General features: G+C 45.5%; 1 protein-coding gene across 1 annotated transcript in view; it reads left to right on the top strand.

Moving 5' to 3' along the window:
• Window positions 1-19,779, top strand: part of usp43a (ubiquitin specific peptidase 43a) — a 494,804-nt gene extending 475,025 nt beyond the window's left edge. Inside the window, exons 14-16 of the mRNA XM_078225475.1 lie at window positions 4,148-4,306; window positions 8,943-9,101; window positions 17,964-19,779. Coding sequence (XP_078081601.1) covers window positions 4,148-4,306; window positions 8,943-9,101; window positions 17,964-19,225 — 1,580 coding nt within the window. The 3' untranslated portion in view covers window positions 19,226-19,779. The remainder of the gene's footprint in view (window positions 1-4,147; window positions 4,307-8,942; window positions 9,102-17,963) is intronic.
• The last annotated feature ends 639 nt before the right edge of the window (window positions 19,780-20,418 follow it).

Below are 20,418 nucleotides of genomic sequence, written 5' to 3'. Positions count from 1 at the left end.
AGGACCAGAAAATCCTGAACATAGTGTTGGGCACCATTCTTGAACCTCTGGATTCAGTATAGTGTATTGAAGCTTGCTGTCTGTTGCACTCAGAGATCGCCAACTAAGGAGGGATGGAATCCAGTTACCAACGTGTTGCAAACCAGTGCTCTGAACCATCTTAGAATCATAGAATCCTGCAGTGCAAAATGAGGCCATTCAGCCCATCAAGTGCAAGAAATGACAAGTGTAAAAAATGTTGAACATGAGCTCACAACAGAATTCAGAAATTCAAGGCTGAAGGGCGTATGTGTGATGTGAGAGCTTCAAGTTTTCAGGTGTCCAGATCACCAACAACCTGTCCTGGCCCCCCCACGCTGCCGCTATAGTTAAGAAAGCCCAGCAATGCTCTTCTTTCTCAGGAGGCTAATGAAATTTGGCACATCAGCTACGACTCTCACCAACTTTTACAGAAGCAGCATAGAAAGCATCCTTTCCGGATGCATCACAGCTTGGTATGGCTCCTGCTCTTTCGAAGACCGCAGGAAACTACAAAGGGTTGTGAACTAAGCCCAGTCCATCACTCAAAACAAGCCCCCTATCCATTGACTCTGTCTACACTCCACACTGCCTCAGAAAAGCAGCCAGCATAATCAAGGACCCCACGCACCCCGGACATTCCCTCTTCCACCTTCTCCCGTCAGGAAAAAGATACGAAAGTCTAAGGACGCATACCATCCGACTCAAGAACAGCTTCTTCCCTGCTGCCGTCAGACTTTTGAATGGACCTATCTTATACTAAGTTGATCTTTCTCTGCACCCTAGCTATGACTGTAACACTGCATTCTGCACACTCCTTTCCTTCCTTATGTACGGTATGCTTTGTATAGCACATGTGGAAACAATAGTTTTCACTGTATACCGATACATATGACAAATCAAATCAAAAATCAGTGAGGAAGGAGGCCATTTGGCCCATCGAGTACAACATATGCCAAGTGAAAAAAATTGAACAGGAGGAGGTCACAATAGAGTTCAGAAATTTAAGGTTGAAGAGTAAGTGCGTGATGTGTCTGATCTTCCATTTAAGGAGGGCATTTTTTTCATGAAAATGTCTGGGTTGCTTTCTAATACAACAAAGGCAAGTGATTTCTCAATTCCACAGTAAATCCAGCTGTCTGCTGCTTAAACTAAACTGACGTTTCACGTACGAGTGATCACAACTTGATTGAAATCTTGTTAAGTTGAAACACATCGGAGCAGAATTTTGAATAGTGCCTTGGACATTTCATAAAGTACTAAAACCTCTCAAATTCATATTGAGCTCATGGGAACATGAAATGATTTTATCAGATTCCTTGTACAGGAAGCTGCTGTTTACTTGCTGCCCGATTCAATCCACACCCAACAAACCACACCTTTTAAACTCGTTTTTGAATCTACGTAATGTAGTGTTCGCCAGGTTTTTTCTAAAACCGCATTCAGCAATAATAAAAAAGGGAGTATTTGTCAACCGGGAATTGTAAACAGCATTGAGTGAATTTGTAACTTCTGCACTCAAGAAGGCCATAGCCCTTTTTCCAAATGGTGGCCTGAGCAGCATTAGAAATAAGCATTCCCCCACCCTCCCCCACTACCACACACACACACACAATCACCACCATGGAAGGATCGCTGCCGTTCCCTCCCCCTTACTGCCCGCTTCCCTCAGGCCTGTAAATTCCCCTGTCCCTGCCCATTCCTCTCCCCCCAACTATCACACCTAACTGGAACTGCCACCCCACCCCCGGCCCCAAATGGAGCTCTGATGAGGGACTGTGGCAGTGCCAACCTGTGCCAAGGGACGGAGCTGGGGACTGTCAGGGCATTGCCCCGGGCATGTCCCACTCCTCCCACCCAGGAGTAATGCACACCTCTGCGCCCCCAGGAGGACCCCCTTGATTGAATCTAGTTTTTAAAAAGCTTTTGTAAACCTCGCCGGCATGATGTGGTGTCTGCGTGGTTTGAATATTCAGTGAGATGGGTGCGGTGGGGGGGGGGGGGGGGGGGGGGGGAGGTGTCATGTCGCTAACTATATTCAAATTTGTTAAAATCCATTAAAATTAGGTTCTTGCCCTTTGTGGGGGTGAATCTTGTGATGTCACTGGCGAGTGGCATGAAACATTAGGAAAACAATCTCTCTGGATTTTCCAGCCACGTCGCTGATCTCCCTGATGGCGAACGCAGGCTGAGAATCCCCCGCCCCCCCCACCCATGTCTTCATAGCTGTTCCACAAAAGCTGCGATTGTGATCTTCAGAGACTTTCTCTCCTTTTCCTCCTCAACGTCTGCACTTATGAATGCAGTTGGCCGTATCATGGCTCCAGACCTACAACATCGTGGTTAACCCTCTAACCAGCCTTACCACCCAACTTCTCAATGGCAATTAGCATGATCAGTAACGCCCACGTCGCATGAATGAGAGAAAAGTTGCAAGCTGGAAGTCGAGCCCACAGGATGAGTGGGGAAGTTGGTGGAACGTAGAAACTGGGAGCAGGCCATTCAGCCCCTCAAGCCTGCTCCACCATTCAATATAATCATGGCTGACCCTCTATGTCAATGCCAGAACCCTGCGGTCTCCCCAAACCCTTGACGCCTTTATAGTCTAAAAATGTATTTATTTCCTCCTTAAGTACATTCAGTGACTTGGCCTCCATAGCCGCCTTGCTCTGGATTAGTAGAGTTCATTTGCCTGTGTTCTCAAGAAAAATGGGTGTTGTGGGCAATCTTAAGAGTAGATCCCTTGTGCCGAAAAAGATATTATTTTGCTATATGTATTTGATACTTTACGAAAACACAAACTCTCCAAATACATTCTGAAATTAAAATCCTAAAGCTGCAGAATACTCTAAAGTTTCAAAAACTGCTCTATGTCTATTGAGGATTGCATGTTAATGGCTATTTATATTTAAGGTAAATTTTAGAATCATAGAATCCCTACAGTGCAGAAAGAGGCTATTTGGCCTATTGAGCCTGCACCGACAACAATCCCACCCAGACCCCATCCCTGTAACCCCACATATTTACCCTGCTAATCCCCCTAACACTAAGGGGCAATTTAGCATGGCCAGTCAACCTAACCTGCACATCTTTGGACTGTGGGAGGAAACCCACGCAGACATAGGGAGAACGTGCAAACTCCACACAGACAGCGACCCGAGACCGGAATTGAACCCGTGCCCCTGGCGCTGTGAGGCAGCAATGGTTGCCACTGTGCCAGCCAGCACTATGCAATTTGCAAATCTCTCCAATTGAACTCAGCCTGACCAGAGTCTGCATCTACTTAAAATTCATTTATTTTAGTCTTAAAAGGTGCAGTTCCATGTTAGCAGCAGAATAGTACAATTTGCGCAAGGTATTAAAAAAGAACCGTTGTTCAAAAATGACAGGGAGAATGAGCAAACTCCACACAGACAGTTACCCAAGGCCAGAATTGAACCTGGGTCTCTGGAGCTGAGAGGCAGCGGTGCTAACCATTGTGCCACCATGTGACTCAATAAATTGCTGCATTCGCTCTGTTTAAGACAAATTAAACTCTGCAGTTATGCCTGGTATTTAGCAATCTAAGGACACTTCTAATGACAAGGTTATGTTCCTGCAATACCTCTTAACCTTGGAGGCCCTGAGCAAGAACAACTGGCCTGTCATTCATAGAAACCCTACAGTACAGAAAGAGGCCATTCGGCCCATCGAGTCTGCACCGACCACAATCCCACCCAGGCCCTACCCCCATATCCCCACATATTCCTGCATGTGGTAAACTGTTCTTGGAGGAATTTAAATTTTTGTGTTAGCTTTTCCTTCCTGTCATTTTCTCTTGTAATCCAATCTTTCTTTCCATCTCCATTTCTCTTTCTGTACTCAATTTAACACCCTGCTTGGGTCAGTATTCCACAAAAGTGACAAGACCTCAAACTATTATACTCAGTTTTGTTCGACCATCAGCTCCATATTCATTCAGTTAACACAGGTCCTCTTACTTGCAACATAAACGGCTTCAAGGACTCTCATTTTCAATTGATGAGCCCGATCACTGATCTGTAGTGTAACAGGGATCTTGTCAATGGAGAAATGCTGAAAATTCCAGCTATCTTGCTATGATTTGCTGATTTTACTCTTTGTTTCTCAGCGTACTGCAGGAACTCTGTGGATGGGCAGTGGTATGATTATGATGACAGCAATGCAGAGTTGACTCCAGAAGGAGAGATCTGCACTCGTGGTGCATACATACTCTTTTACCAAAAACGCAACACCATTCCACCCTGGTCAGCCAACAGCTCTGTGGCAGGTATGTGGAATTTAAGAACTGCAGTTTGTTGTTGCAATGGCGTGTGATTTGGTGATCAGCCCTCCACTGAGAGATGATCTTATTGAAGCAGATAAGATTCTGAGCGGGCTTGACAGGGTAGATGTTGAGGAGATGTTTCCCTGTGTGGGGGAATCTAGAAAAAGGGGGCAAAATATTTTCAAAATCAGCAGTCTCCCAAATAAGACGGAGGAGGAGGAGGAATTTCTCTTCTCTCAGAAAGATATTAGTCTTTGGAATTCTGCTCCCCAGCAAGCAGTGGAGGTTGGGTCATTGAATATATTCAAGGCTGAGTTAGACAGATTTCTGATCTAAAAGGGAGTCCGGGGTTATGGGGTGCAGCAGAAAAGTGAAGTTAAATCCACAATCTGATCAGCTGTGATCCTGTTGAATGGCTGAGCTGGCTCGATGGGTCGAATGGCCTACATTTCTTATCCTAAAGGGAGTGGAGAGGCAAGCAAGGTGCTAAATTAAGTACAGAAAGAGAAATGGAGAGGGAAAGAAAGATTGGATTACAAGAGAAAATGACAGGAAGGAAAAGCTAACATAAAAATCTAAAAGCCTCCAAGAATAGTTTAGTACATGCAGGAATGAGGGGACAGCTGTTCTGGTTCAGGGCCTCCAAGGTTAAGAGGTATTGCAGGAACATAATCTTGTCATTAGAAGTGTCCTTAGATCACTAAATACCAGGCATAACTGCAGAGAGTCTAATTTGTCTTAAACAGAGCAAATGCAGCAATTTATTGAGTCGCAAGGAGTGAATCTTCCATTTTCACAAGTCTTACAGCAAATTGTCCAAACAGTTTGTGGTGGATCATAATTCACAGTACATGTCTTCCCCACCGTAGTCATGGGTTACTTACGCATTAATTTGTCTCACCACCCGAGGTTGCCCTAACTCCTGGGGAGGTTGTCATAATCGGAAATTGTCATTATTCAGCTCTGACGAAGGGTCATCCAGACTCAAAACGTTGGCTCTATTCTCTCGCTACAGATGCTGTCAGGCCTGCTGGGATTTTCCAGCATTTTCTGTTTTTGTTTCCGATCCCAGCATCTGCAGTTTTTTGCTTTTATCTTGTCATTATCGTGGCTGGATGAGGATGTTTCGTCGGCCCCAATTGTCCTTTTTACCCCATACTGATAAGTGTTCACTCTGCAACACCATTAAGAGAGTGTAAACATCCTTCTCTTCACTCCGCCTTTGCGGATGACTTGAAGTTGTTTTCTTCCATTTTACCAGAATGAGTACCACAAACAGCCCAACCACAAGTAAAGCCCAGCAACGTTTTGATTGTTTCAAGATCTTAAATCTTGTAAACAGCCCACCCATTTTTTGTTTCCTAACAGAGGAAGGAGGTTCAGAAACTGGTTCTTGTAAGTATTTCTTCAGAAATAAAAATAGTGGTATGTCGTCTTATTTGTAGTGTATTCAGTGCAAGAAGTATTTCGTGAAAAGTGGGGATTGAAATATTGATAAGAAAATTTAAGCTGTTCATGCGCCACTTCAATCCACATTTTACTGATTCTCGAAATCCTTTCGCAACACTATGATTCTTAACATTTTATTCAAATAAAAATGTTACCTTGTTTTCATTTTCCTCATTTCTAAAAATAATGCCAAAGAAATCACTTGAAGCACCATGTCATTGTACCGGATGGTACGGTGGCGCAGTGGTTAGCACTACTGCCTCTCAGAGCCAGGGACCCGGGTTCGATTCCCGGTTTGGGTCACTGCCTGTGTGGAGTCTGCACATTCTCCCCATGTCTGCGCGGGTTTCCTCTGGGTGCTCCGCTTTCCTCCCACAGTCCGAAAGACGTGCTGGTTAGGTGTGTTGGCCTTGCTAAATTCTCCCTCAGTTTACCCAAACAGGTGCCGGAGTGTGACAACAAGGGGATTTTCCCAGTAACTTCATTGGGCGGCACGGTGATTAAAATTGCTGTCTCTCAGCGCCAGGGACCGTGGTTCAATTCCAGCCTCGGGTCACTGCTTATGTGGAGTTTGCACATTCTCCCTGTGTCTGCGTGGGTTTCCTCTGGGTGCACCCATTTCCTCCTACACTCCAAAGATGTGCGGGTTAGGTTGATTGGTGGTCATGCTAAGTTGCCCCTTAGTGTCAGGGAGACTAACAGGGTAAATGTGTGGATTTATAGGGATAGGGCCCGGGTCAGGTTGTTTCAGTGCAGACGCGATGAACCGAATGCACTATAGAGATTCTATGACTGAGGGATTTTCGCAGTAACTTCATTGCAGTATTAATGTAGGCATATTTGTGGCATAAATAAATAAACTTGTATTATATAAAGGCAAAGCATTTTCAATGTGTGGGTACATTTGATACATTTTAAACTGGAAACTGTTGATGCACTAATTGTCATTTATTGCGTAAGGTTGATAGACCTGTTGCCATTTGTCATCTTGAAACTTGATCGCAGGTACAGATAAAGCCACCAGTTGTACATGTCTCTTGCCTTCATTGGGTTGTTTTTGGTATTTGAGAAACAAAACACACACAGGCAGCTGTTTTTACACATTTTTTACCATTGAGTGAAGTGGGGTTTTTTTTTTTAACAAATACACCTTGTTTTACATAACAGAAAATTCAGTACCCGGTTTGAGATCCAGCGATTTCCGTTTCCATCAGTAGTTAGGTCAGGTCATCGGAGATCTCGGATGCTGCCTAATTTGCTGATTATTTCCAGCATTTTCTGGCTTTGTTTCATATTTTCAGCAGTTGCAATATCATAAAATCAAAGAATCCCTACGGTGCAGAAGGAGGCCATTCGGCCCATCGAGCCTGCACCGACCACAATCCCACCCAGGCCCTATCCCCGTAACCCTACACATTTAACCTGCTAATCCCCCTGACACTAATGGGCAGTTTAGTATGGCCAATCCACCTAACCCTGTGTGGGACTGTGGGAGGAAACCGGAGCGCCTGGAGGAAACGCATGCAGACATGGGGAGAACATGCAAACTCCACACAGACTGTGACCCGAGGCCGGGATTGAACCTGGCTCCCTGGCGCTGAGAGGCAGCAGTGCTAACCACTGTGCTACCGTGCCACTTTTGAACTTTAACTCATGCCTGGTGACTTCCTGGCAATGAAGTAGTGAAAAATTGTTTGCCTGCTGTGCTGTAATTGTCTGTTTTGTCAGATAGACAAATGGTCAGATAGAAACTGTTTCTCCAACCCCCCCCCCCCCCCCCCCATCCTCATCAGCAAAATGTGATGGTCAGAATGAAAGCAAAAGAGCATTCGATGAATTGCTTTCCAATCCTAAAAAAAAATAGATTTTAACTGCCTCCACCTGATGGAAACAAGGTTGGTTGTAGGGTGTTTGGTGAGGGGGGTTGTAGTTAAAGTAAAGTAATAGGTGTCAGTTATCACCACCTTCCCACTGCGTCTCCTCAGTGTCCATCTCTTCTGGAGCAGCAAACAGGAATCCACACAGGGAGAGGTAGGTAGAATCCTGAGCAGGCTCCCCCCATCAATCATAGCCTGACATGAGCTGGATACTTCCCAGGAGCTCAGTAGGTAGTTTAAAGTTTAAGTTTAAAGTTAATTTATTAGTGTCACAAGTAGGCTTACATTAACACTGCAATGAAGTTACTGGGAAAATCCCCTAGTAGCCACACTCTGGCGCCTGTTCGGGTACACTGAGGGAGAATTTAGCATTCTCCCAGCACGTCTTTCGGACTGTGGGAGGAAACTGGAGCATCCGGAGGAAACCCACGCAGACATGGGGAGAACGTGCAAACTCCACACAGACAGTAACCCAAGCCGGGAATCGAACCCGGGTCCCTGGTGCTGTTAATGATGCAGTAGCGCTAACCACTGCCACCGTGAGTTTAAAATGTACTTTTGGACCAGGAGGGTTAGGAAGGCTTTGGGCCGCCTTTGAACAGGTCTACCCCCCTGCCCTTCCGCCCTCCTCCCTTTCACAGTCCAAGCTTTGACACCTAATTAAATGCTCACAGCCATCCCCACACAATCAATCTGGCCAGCTGACAAGTGAGAGACATTTTCTTTAAAGATGGCCCTGCCATTAAGATTTTAAGGGCCTTTAGGCCCCCAACTTCGCTTGGTTCTTTGACCCCCACAGCCTCCCCCACAGTCTCCCCACCTCCCCATTATTATCAGGATCATAAACTTTGTGAGAGCTCTTCCGATCCTGAATTTCTTTGAGACTGGCTGCCGTGGTGAGTCTCTGAATACAATATGGATAATCTGGTATGTGGTGTTTTTTTTTAAATCAGTCATGAACAATGGCGACTGAATGAAACATCAGCTTTGGCCTTTATGAAGATCAAGTCGGTATAATTTGCTTAGGGAGATTGTGTTGTAAAACTGAAGAATAAACTTCTTGAAAAAATCCTTTTCCATCAAGTGCAGCAACTAACGATTTATTTAGTTTTGGCCAAGAACATTAAACCCAAGAGTTTGGAAAAATAGCACCAACTGTAAATGCAGTTGACTTAATTGTTCAGTTTAAGCAATATTATCATCAGTTTTGTGATTCCCAAAGTGGAAGTAGGCGTGAAATATTTTAAGATTGTAAAGGGCGATTATAATCTAAAAACCATGTGGATTTTATTGAATTCTTTGATTTTGTGCAGGTTCCACAAGTTCATCAATCTCTGATCATTGGCTTAACCGGCTCACTGGAGACAGCAAACGAGGGAGCTTGGTATCCCGTATGTCCACAAATTGCACATCCCTCCCTTCATCTCCAGATTCTCCCGTCTTCCCTGATCATCCGATAAAGGATAAAAATGGTACGGCTTGTTGCAAAAAATCAATCTTCGGGCATTACTGGCGCCTTGTCGGTTAGAGTTCTTGGACATGTTTAACAACTGTAGAAGTACGTTCTGGGTAACTTGAAATATTCTGCTACCAACAGTCATGATGTGGAGATGTAGGCGTTGGACTGAGGTGGACACAATAAAATGTCTCTCAACACCAGGTTAAACACCTGATGAAGGAGCAGAGCTCTGAAAGCTTGTGATTCCAAATAAACCTGTTGGACTTTAACCTGCTACCAACAGTATAGAGGAGGAGCTTAGACCCTCATTCTTCTGGGTTGGATGGCTGTGCATTTTGCTATAATCGCCAAGATCAACATTGTCAATCAGATTATCTGTTTCCTTCCAAAGATTTCAAATACTACATCAATAGCTGATAACACATTGGCCCAGAACATCCGATCTCTGGAGTGTTGTATTCTGGAGGTCTCCCAGAGGATGCACTGGGGGAACCCTCTGAAAGTGCCCACAGAAAGAATGCCTGGGAATTGTTTAGGAAGTTCAAAACTCTGGTGGGCAATTAACCCTCCACTGGGAACCATCCGATACCCTGATTTCAAACAGAAACTTTGAATGTTCTGACTCGCTGAGCAGAATAATTACCCGGGAAAGGTTAGAAGAATTAAAACCAATTTCAATCCCTGGCTAACTATATTATTGGCCCCCTCACCCCCACTCCCTCCTGATCCCCATTGGCCCTCCTGACTTTCCCACCCATTTCTAGACCCCTTAACCATACCTCCCAGCTAGCCCTCCATTCCACCAACTACCCTCTCAGCCCCATGCAACACCTTCAATTACCCTTCTGACCACCAGACTACCCTGCACACTCCGCAATTACTCTCCCAACTCTTCGACTATCCCCTACTTTCCCGGCTGCCATCCCATCTCCGCCGACTACCCCTGACTACTCTCCCCACCTCTTACTATCCCCTCACAACTGATACCAGACACACCTGACCCACCCTATCCCCGACCCAGTCTACCCACTTCACACACACTTAGCTACTGCATGGCTGCTCAAGGTGGCAGGGATTGCTAAACATTGTTACAGCAGTTAGAGCTGTTAAAGAAGGTGCCTTTCCTCCGATGCTTCTGCACTCGACTGAAGGAATCCGGAATCCGGGGCACTGCACTTTTCTCTCCCGACCTGAGTCAGAAGGTCAAGTGAGAAATGTGCAGCTCCATTTCACAAAGGAGAGGAGTGTTAATCTGATGTTGATTGCCACTCCACATGGATGTGCAGGTTAGGTGGATTGGCCACGGTAAATTGCTCCTTCGTGTCAAGCGGAACTGGTCGGGTAAATACATGGGGTTACGGGGATAGGGCCTGGGTAGGATTGTTGTCAGTTTAGGCTCGATGGGCTGAATGGCCTCCTCCTGCGCTGTAGGGATTCTATGATTCTTCTCTGTTCTGGCCCCTTATTCATTTTCACAAATTTAACCAGGAGGAGCTGGAAAAGAAGATGAAGTTGGTTCGGTGTCATCTAGAAGTGTAGCAACCTCATTTATGAAACTTGATATGAATTGCAATCACAAATTATACCTATTGAAAAGGCCAATTTGGGGTAAAGGGCACAGGCTCATTTATATCACTGAGCACTGACTCATGTGCCGAATGTGAATCAGTTAAACTGCAATCTGAACTCAAGCTGAACTTAACTGAGATTTCCATTTGTGGGACGACTTCAAAGTTTTGATCACTTTAAAAATACATAACAAAGTTGCAGTTTTTAACCAGAAGTAATAAGCAAAATGTTTGAAGACAGGAAGACTCATTAAATTCAGTGGGTGGCCTGTCCACTGCTTACCCGCCCAGTCCTGGTTCTACTGCAATTGTACCAGCAAGGCTGGGGCGGGGTGGCATCAAGTGGCCTGTCTGCCAGTGGGCCAGTTGAGATCCTGAAGTTGGTAATTAATTAGTTCCCACTTAAGGGCCTTATCTTGCCAGTTCCGGGATTTAATCGGCAGAGGCCCAGGTCAAGTTGCCCATCTGGCAGGTTTCCCTGTACAGGCTGGTGATGAGTTGGAGGGGGGCAGGGGGATGTTTCCTAGTGGGCCCTCTGGGGCCCATCGGAGGGTGCCCCAAGGTTTTAACCCACCACCAGGTTTCTCTCTTCCTCCACCCCTCAAATCACAGTATTCGTCCCCCCCACTTGTACCAGCCAGCCTTGACACCTGGCATGTCCTTCAAACACTTACCCGAGTGCTGATCCGACGACGTATGCCTTTGTCCTGACTTACTGAAGGGCCATCAGCCTTTGACCACCAGCTCTCTGGGCATGGCTTCCTGTTCTTAAGGGGCAGAAACTCCACCTCTGACCTATCAGTAATAACTGCAGGACAGCTGGTGTTCCCGGTGGTGCGGCCGACCCCCACCCCTGACCCTTTAACCAAAGCAGGGGAGGGGAATAAGGCACCTCGTATATTTCAGCCAGTGGTGCTCTTTCTGTTCAACCTAATCCTGTGGGTATAAACGTTGATGGGTACACTCAGTCTGCTAAAAGTCAGAACAAATCACCGAAGCATCCTGATTTTCATCCCACACATAACAATTATGTCAGCTCAAAAATTAACACGCTCCAAGAACAGTAGCCGTGACTTCTCCATCAACTCGGGCATGATTCTGAACCCTGGCTTTTAGTGATGAAGCAACAGGTTTGTTATTTGCCCCGTGTCTGAGTCCAGGCACTAAAGGAATTACCGGCCAGCGTCAGTGAAGGAGATGGACTCATGGACAAGATGCTTCTTTGGTAATGTTACTGACCTTCCTCTCCTCATGTCCCATTCAGTATTAGAGATAAAGGTCATCTCATCACTGCCATGTGAATATCTAATCACATTTTGGCACATTAACGGAGAGACAATAGTTATGCTAGTAGAAGCTTTTTTAAAAAGTGAAGAAAAGGCCCTGATATTGTGAGATCTAAAGTCGTAGGGCAGGATTTACCGTATAACCTGCCACATGTTTCGTGGCGGCGGGAGGCGGTCCATCATTGGCCAGCAACAGGATCTTCTGATCCCGCCTTGTCTATGGGGTTTTCCATTGAGTGCACCCCTCCCCACTGTGAAACCCCGTGGTGAGGGTACACTGTCAACAGGACTGGAAGATGGGCAGCACGGTAGCACAGTGGTTAGCACTGCTGCTTCACAGCGCCAGGGACCTGGGTTCGATTCCCGGCTTGGGTCACTGTCTGTGTGGAGTTTGCACATTCTCCTCGTGTTTGCGTGGGTTTCCTCCATGTGCTCCGGTTTCCTCCCACAGTTCAAAGATGTGCGGGTTAGGTCGATTGGCCATGCTAAAGTTGCCCCTTAGTGTCCTGAGATGCGTGGGTTAGAGGGATTAGTGGGTAAATGTGTAGGGATATGGGGGTAGGGCCTGGGTGGGATTGTGGTCAGTGCAGACTCGATGGGCCAAATGGCCTCTTTCTGCACTGTCGGGTTTCTATGATTTCTATGAACCCACTGGCGTGAATGGCCGCATAATTCTGGCCAGAGAAACTTAGCATTTTACAGCACGGAAAGAGGCCCTTCAACCCATCGTGTCCACCCCAGCCATCAAGCACCTATCTATTCTAATCCCATTTTCCAGCACCTGGTCCATAGCCTTGTATTCTATGGTGTTTCAAGTGCACATCTAAATGCTGCTTAAATGTTGTGAAGGTTCCCGCCTCTCCCACCCTTTCAGGCAGTGAATTCCAGATTCCCACAACTCTCCAGGTAAAAATGGTTTTCCTTAAATCCCCTCCAAGCCTCCTGTCCCTTACCTTAAATCTATGCGCCTGGTTATTGATCCCTCTACTAAGAGGAAACGTTTCTTCCTATCTACCCGATCTATATCCCTCATAATTTTGTACATCTCAATCAGGCTCCCCCCCTCAGCCTTCTCTGCTCCAAGGAAAACAACCCCAGCCTAACCAGCCTCTCTTTATAGCTGAAACACTCCAGCCCAGGCAGCATCCTGGTGAATCTCCCCTGCACCCTTGCTAGTGCAATCACATTCTTCCTACAGTGTGACGACCAGAATTGTACACAGTACTCTAGCTGTGGCCTAACAAGTGTTTAATACAGCTCCATCATGACCGTCCTGCTCTTTTATTCTATGCCTCGGCTAATAAAGGCCAGTATCTCATATGCTTTCCGAATCACCTTCGCTACCTGTCTTGCTGCCTTCAGGGATATTTGGTTCCCCTGGTCCTCTGTACTTCCTAGCGTCCTGCCTTTCATTGCGTATTCCCTTGCCATGTTAGTCCTCCCAAAATGCATTACCTCAGACTTTTCAGGGTTAAATTCCTTTTACCATTGTCCTGCCCATCTGACCAGCCCATCTATATCATCCTGTAATCTAAGGCTTTCTGTCTCGCTATTTACCACACCACCAATTTTCATGTCATCTGTGAACTCATTGATCATACGCCCACATTCACATCTAGATCATTAATATATGCTACAAACAGCAAGGGACCCAGCATCAATCCCTGTGGTGCATCACTGGACACAGACTTCGAGTCACAAAAACAACCTCCATCATCACCTTCTGCCTCCTACCACAAAGCCAATTTTGGATCCAATTTGCCAAATTGCCCTGGGCCTCATGTGCTCTTACCCTCTTGATCAGTCTCCCATGCAGCACCTTGTCAACTGAAGTCCATGTAGACTACATCAACGGCACTGCCCTCATCTACTCACCTAGTAACCTCCTAAAATAAAATTCAGTCAAATTTGTTAGACATTTTGTGGCTATTTCAGAGACATGGATAGAGCAGGGGCAGGAATGGATGCTGCAGGTCCCGGGGTTCAAATGTTTTAGTCGAAGTAGGGAAGGAGGTAGAAGAGGGGGAGGGGTAGCATTATTGGTCAGAGATTGTATCACAGTGTCAGAGAGGAGGTTTGATGAGGACTTATCTGTTGAGGTAGTATGGGCGGAGATTAGAAATAGGAGAGGAGAGGTCACCCTGTTGGGAGTCTTTTATAGACCTCCTAAAAGTTCTAGAGAGGTTGAGGAAAGGATTGCGGAGTCAATCCTGCTTAGGAGTGAAAGTAATAGGGCAATTGTTATGGGGGATTTTAACTTGACTAATATTGACTGGAATTGTTATAGCTCTAGCTCGTTAGAGGGGTCAGTTTTTGTTCAAAGCGTGCAGGAAGGTTTTTTGACTCAGTATGTAGACAGGCCAACTAGAGGTGAGGCTATATTGGATCTGGTGCTGGGAAATGAGCCAGACCAGGTGCTAGACTTGGAAGTTGGTGTGCATTTTGGTGATAGTGACCACAATTCGGTTACGTTCACCTTAGTGATGGAAAGGGATAGGCATGAACCTCGGGCCAGTGGTTTTAGCTGGGGGAAGGGTAATTATGAGGCTATTAGGAGAGAATTAGGAAACATAGGTTGGACTAGGAGATTACAGGGACTGGGAACGTCCGACATGTGGAGTTTTTTCAAGGAGCAGCTACTGCGAGTCTGTGATAGGTATGTCCCTGTCAGGCAAGGAGGAATTGGTAGGGCTAGGGAACCGTGGTGCACCAAAAAAGTTTCTTTGTTGGTTAAAAAGAAAAAGGAGGCTTATGTTCGGATGAGACGTGAGCACTCGGGTAGTGCACTAGAAAGCTTTAGATTGGCTAAGAGGGAGTTGAAGAGCGAGCTTAGAAGGGCTAAAAGGGGACATGAGAAGACTTTGGCGGATAGGGTTAAAGAGAATCCTAAGGCGTTCTATAGGTATGTCAAGAACAGAAGGTTGGTTAGGGCAAGTTTAGGGCCAGTTATAGATGGCAGAGGGAAGTTATGTGTGGAACCGGAGGAGATTGGTGAAGCATTGAACCAATATTTCTCTTCGGTGTTCACGCAAGGGGACATGAATATAGCTGAGGAGGACACTGGGTTGCAAGGGAGTAGAATAGACAGTATTACAGTTGATAAGGAGGATGTGCAGGATATTCTGGAGGGTCTGAAAATAGATAAATCCCCTGGTCCGGATGGGATTTATCCAAGGATTCTCTGGGAGGCAAGAGAAGTGATTGCAGAGCCTCTGGCTCTGATCTTCAGGTCGTCGTTGGCCTCTGGTATAGTACCAGAAGATTGGAGGTTAGCGAATGTTGTCCCATTGTTTAAGAAGGGGAACAGAGACTTCCCCGGGAATTATAGACCGGTGAGTCTCACTTCTGTTGTCGGCAAGATGTTGGAAAAAATTATAAGGGATAGGATTTATAGTTATTTGGAGAGTAATGAATTGATAGGTGATAGTCAGCATGGTTTTGTGGCAGGTAGGTCGTGCCTTACTAACCTTATTGAGTTTTTTGAGAAAGTGACCAAGGAGGTGGATGGGGGCAAGGCAGTGGACGTGGTATATATGGATTTTAGTAAGGCGTTTGATAAGGTTCACCATGGTAGGCTTCTGCAGAAAATGCAGATGTATGGGATTGGGGGTGATCTAGGAAATTGGATCAGGAATTGGCTAGCGGATAGGAAACAGAGGGTGGTGGTTGATAGTAAATATTCATCATGGAGTGCGGTTACAAGTGGTGTACCTCAGGGATCTGTTTTGGGGCCACTGCTGTTTGTAATATTTATTAATGATCTGGATGAGGGTATAGTTGGGTGGATTAGCAAATTTCCTGATGACACCAAAGTCGGTGGTGTGGTAGACAGTGAGGAAGGGTGTCGTAGTTTGCAGGAAGACTTAGACAGGTTGCAAAGTTGGGCCGAGAGGTGGCGGATGGAGTTTAATGCGGAGAAGTGTGAGGTAATTCACTTTGGTAGGAATAACAGATGTGTTGAGTATAGGGCTAACGGGAGGACTTTGAATAGTGTGGAGGAGCAGAGGGATCTAGGTGTATGTGTGCATAGATCCCTGAAAGTTGGGAATCAAGTAGATAAGGTTGTTAAGAAGGCATATGGTGTCTTGGCGTTTATTGGTAGGGGGATTGAATTTAGGAGTCGTAGCGTTATGTTGCAACTGTACACAACTCTGGTGCGGCCGCACTTGGAGTACTGTGTGCAGTTCTGGTCCCCACATTACAGGAAGGATGTGGAGGCTTTGGAGAGGGTGCAGAGGAGGTTTACCAGGATGTTGCCTGGTATGGAGGGGAGATCCTATGAGGAGAGGCTGAGGGATTTGGGATTGTTTTCGCTGGAAAGGCGGCGGCTAAGAGGGGATCTTATTGAAACATATAAGATGATTAGAGGTTTAGATAGGGTGGATAGTGATAGCCTTTTTCCTCTGATGGAGAAATCCAGCACGAGGGGGCATGGCTTTAAATTGAGGGGGGGTAGTTATAGAACCGATGTCAGGGGTAGGTTCTTTACCCAGAGGGTGGTGAGGGATTGGAATGCCCTGCCAGCATCAGTAGTAAATGCGCCTAGTTTGGGGGCGTTTAAGAGATCCGTAGATAGGTTCATGGACGAAAAGAAATTGGTTTAGGTTGGAGGGTCACAGTTTTTTTTTTTAACTGGTCGGTGCAACATCGTGGGCCGAAGGGCCTGTTCTGCGCTGTAATGTTCTATGTTCTATGTTCTATGACATGATCATCCCCTAACAAAGCCATGCTGACTATCCTTGGTTAACCCTTGATTCTCAAATTGGAGATTAATTCTGTCCCTCAGATTTTTGTCGAATAATTTCCCTCCCATTGATGTTAGCCTGTAATTACCTATTTTTTTCTCTACTTCCCTTCTTGAATAATGGTACCAGATTAGCTGTTCTCCAGCCCTCTGGTATCTCTCCTGTGGACAGAGAGGATTCGGAAATTAGCATGAGAGCCCCTGCAATATCCTCCCTTGCCTCACACAGCAGCCTAGGATACATCTTGTATGGGCCTGGGGTATTTATCCACTTCTAAGCCTGTTAAAACTACAAATTTCTAAAATTCATTTGTGGGACATGAGCGTTGCTGGCTAGCCGGCATTTATTGAAATCCCTAGTTGCCCTTGAGAAGGTGGTGGTGAGCTGCCTTCTTCCCTCTCAATGCTCACCAGTTCAATTATCTCACAGCTCCTCTCTCTGCTTCCTATACCTACACCATCCTTCTCCATTGTAAACACGGGTGCAAAATACTCATTTAATACCTCACCTATGTCTTTCGGCTCCACACACAGATTGTCACTCCTGCCCCGAATAGACGCTACTCTTTCCCTGGTTACCCTCTTGCCCTTAATATACTTATAAAATAACATAGGAATTGCCGTTATTTTGCTCACCAGTGTTCTTTCATGCCGCCTCTTCACTGTCCTAATTTCTTTTATAACTACCCCCTGCGCTTTGTCTACTCCAGAATAGCACAAATGACTTTATCCACAATTTCCACCCCCCCACCCCCCCAGGTTATTTTAGCAAAGTCCTGGGGGAGACTCTGATTGCCACTCACCACGAGCTAATTGGTAACTCACTAGTGCAGTTATTTTGATTACATGAAATCCTGATTCATTATTCTGCCTTTGTGCAATGTTGTACCAAATTTCACTCCAGTCCTTCTTAATAACTGTACATTTTGTGTTCACAAAGTATTATAAAATTCGGGTTGTAAATTTTGATGGCACTCAATGGAAGGAAGAAAATAATTAAAGTGTTGTAGAAAGCCAGGTGACTGATAATCAACCTGCCTGGTTTGAATGCAAATAAAAGCTTGGCAGTTAACTATTCCCTGGTGCATTCCCTATGGCAGCGTCCACTTCAGAATCCACTTGTCGACCAATCAGCGCTCTTCACATGCCGTATAAATTGTTGTTCACTTTACAATTGGTATTCCCGTGAATCTGCCCTGCAGAGTGCAAGTCGAAAAGTATTTGATAGCCCGTCTCTCTCTTTTCAGCTCAAACTGATCATCTGTTCTTCCTCCTAGGTGGTTTTGAAATTCGACCATTTGTGCGCGGTCTCCAAGGCAGAAGTATTAGTATGAAGAGCTCAGCTGCACCGGCTGTGCCTAAAGATACAACTGTAAAAAATGCAACTTTACGTTGGTCACTGGGAGCCAAGGACCGGCCAAAATTGATTCCGGGTGCACTGGTGGAATATTTGGAATCTGGCCGTAGGCCAAAGTGCACAAAGGAGTCCATTGTACCAATAATGACAGGCACCACCGACTCTGACTCTGTGCCATCAACGGATAGACCAAAGCAGCCCAGTTTAGATTGTCGCATTGATTGTGCGAAACAGGCAGGGACAGGACCAACTGTAGACCAAAGTATAATTCCCACTGGAAACAGGAATGGAGAGGCACCTCTTGAGAGGTCGCACGATTCTTTAAATGGCCTCCGTAGCAACCACAGCAAAGAAAATTCCACGGATGAAAAGACAAATACACTGAGGAGGAGTGGAAAGCAAAGAGGCACTGGTACTTTGCAAAGAAAGTCATCTAAAATGGCACCTGAGAAATCTGAAGGGGGGAGAGGTCTGTCACTCGTCAAATCAGAAGAATCTGGACAACGAAGAGAAGACAGAGCGTGTAATAGCAGCAGTGGACATGGGATTGGCTCTGTGAGCAGCTTGGCGCTGAGCGACACTTTGAAGAGAAGGAAAGGACACCATGGCAGCAAGAAGCTGGAGAAGTCTCTCTCCTTGAGGAGTACCGATCTTGAGCCGATGTTGTCACCAAGTCTTCGAGAAGCAGACAAAGGTAGTAAAGCGGAAGAAACCAAACTGAACGAGAGGAAGTTTACATTTCTGAAAGCGAACCTCTTGAAGAAGGACTTAAAAAAACAAAGCGAATTGGAGAAATGTTGGACTGCCGAGAATGTCAATGTACCTTCGAGCGTATCTCTCTCCAATGGGGCTTTGAATGGTAAGCACAGAGTAGAGCCTGTAAGTGAGAGCAGGGCAAAGGCTGGCGTGAATGGAGCCAGAAGTTCTGCCAAATACAGGGAGGGATTAAGTAATGGCAGGATAAACATGGCAGGAGAAGAAATTAGACGATCACAGAGTTCATCCAACATAATGATCAAGGATGAGTTGACTTTGAAGCGGTCAACATCACTCCAGAAGCCGGGAGCGATGCCCCAACAGGCCAGGAACCTAAATGCAGAAAGATACAGTACATTGCAGAGGATGAGATACAGCACTTCCTCATTAGGAAGGAAAAAACTGGTGCCTGAATCGAGTTTTTAAAAGGTATCATACCTGTAGATGGATTGAACACAATGAAGTAGTTTTATAATTAGCTGCACTATTTTTTCTGTTACCTGTTTTGCATTCTTCAATTAATAGCCAATATTTGTAAATAAGGTTTGAAGTTTTACAGATATCTAAGGACAAACATCAGATATATAGATTTGCTAACTTTGTGTGTTTTAAGAGCTCATAACTTTCCTTTTAAAAAAAGCAATTGGCTTGTTTAATCCGTATGCAATAAGACTTTAATGTCGGGGAAACCCAAAAAATAATGTTAGAAGCCTATATCTGTCTCATGTTAATGAATTTTAATCACTGCTTTGTTATAAAAGGATACTTTTGTAAAACAGAAATTTGTATTGTCAATACGTTTTAACGGTGTAACCAAAAAATGTTAATATTTACAAGAAAAGGTGTACAGTCATTTTTTTTTTTTGCTGCCTAAAATCAAATGTCAGCTGTAAACATCTGTTCTGTATTAAATTATCATTTATGTAAGGGAACATGCCACAAGCTTTCATATTGATTAAAAACACTTTTGAGTACCTTCCAATTGTTGTGTAAAACAAAATGGCTTTTTTGATCAGGAAATGGAGCCAACAGTCGCTCGGGACAGCAACACTTTCTGTTGTTCTCCGCAGTTTAAATTTTTTTGGTGCTTGTGGTCAATGTTCAGAGGCCACAGTTCCATGGAGCTGGCCTAGTGTTTGATACTGTGTCCAAAGTAGCAATTCTTCTTCATAAAATCATAGAATCCCTACAGTGCCGAAATAGGCCATTCGGCCCGTCGAGTCTGCACCAACCACAATCTCACCCAGATCCTATCCCTGTAACCCCGTGTATTTACTCTGCTAGTCTGCCTGACACTTAAGGGGCAATTTACTATGACCAATCCACCTAACCCGCACATCTTTGGACTGTGGGAGGAAACTGGAGCACCCGGAGGAAACCCACGCAGACACGGGAAGAATGTGCAAACTTCACACAGTGACCCAAGCTGGGAATTGAACCCGGGTCCCCGGCACTGTGAGGCAACAGTGCTAACCGCTGAGCTACCGTGCCGCCCCACAGCACAGACTTCAGTCAGTTATCCAGTGACACAGACTTGTGTAAGTCTTGGAAAAGTATTCAATTTTAGAGACATCATCAAGGAGTCAGCCAACCCCACCACAGCTGGTGATTCAAGCCGG

The sequence above is a fragment of the Mustelus asterias genome, chromosome 12, assembly GCF_964213995.1.
Source record: "Mustelus asterias chromosome 12, sMusAst1.hap1.1, whole genome shotgun sequence".
In the NCBI taxonomy this organism is placed as follows: domain Eukaryota; kingdom Metazoa; phylum Chordata; class Chondrichthyes; order Carcharhiniformes; family Triakidae; genus Mustelus; species Mustelus asterias.
Note: the sequence above shows the minus strand (reverse complement) of the source record. Positions and strands in the feature narration are given on the sequence as shown.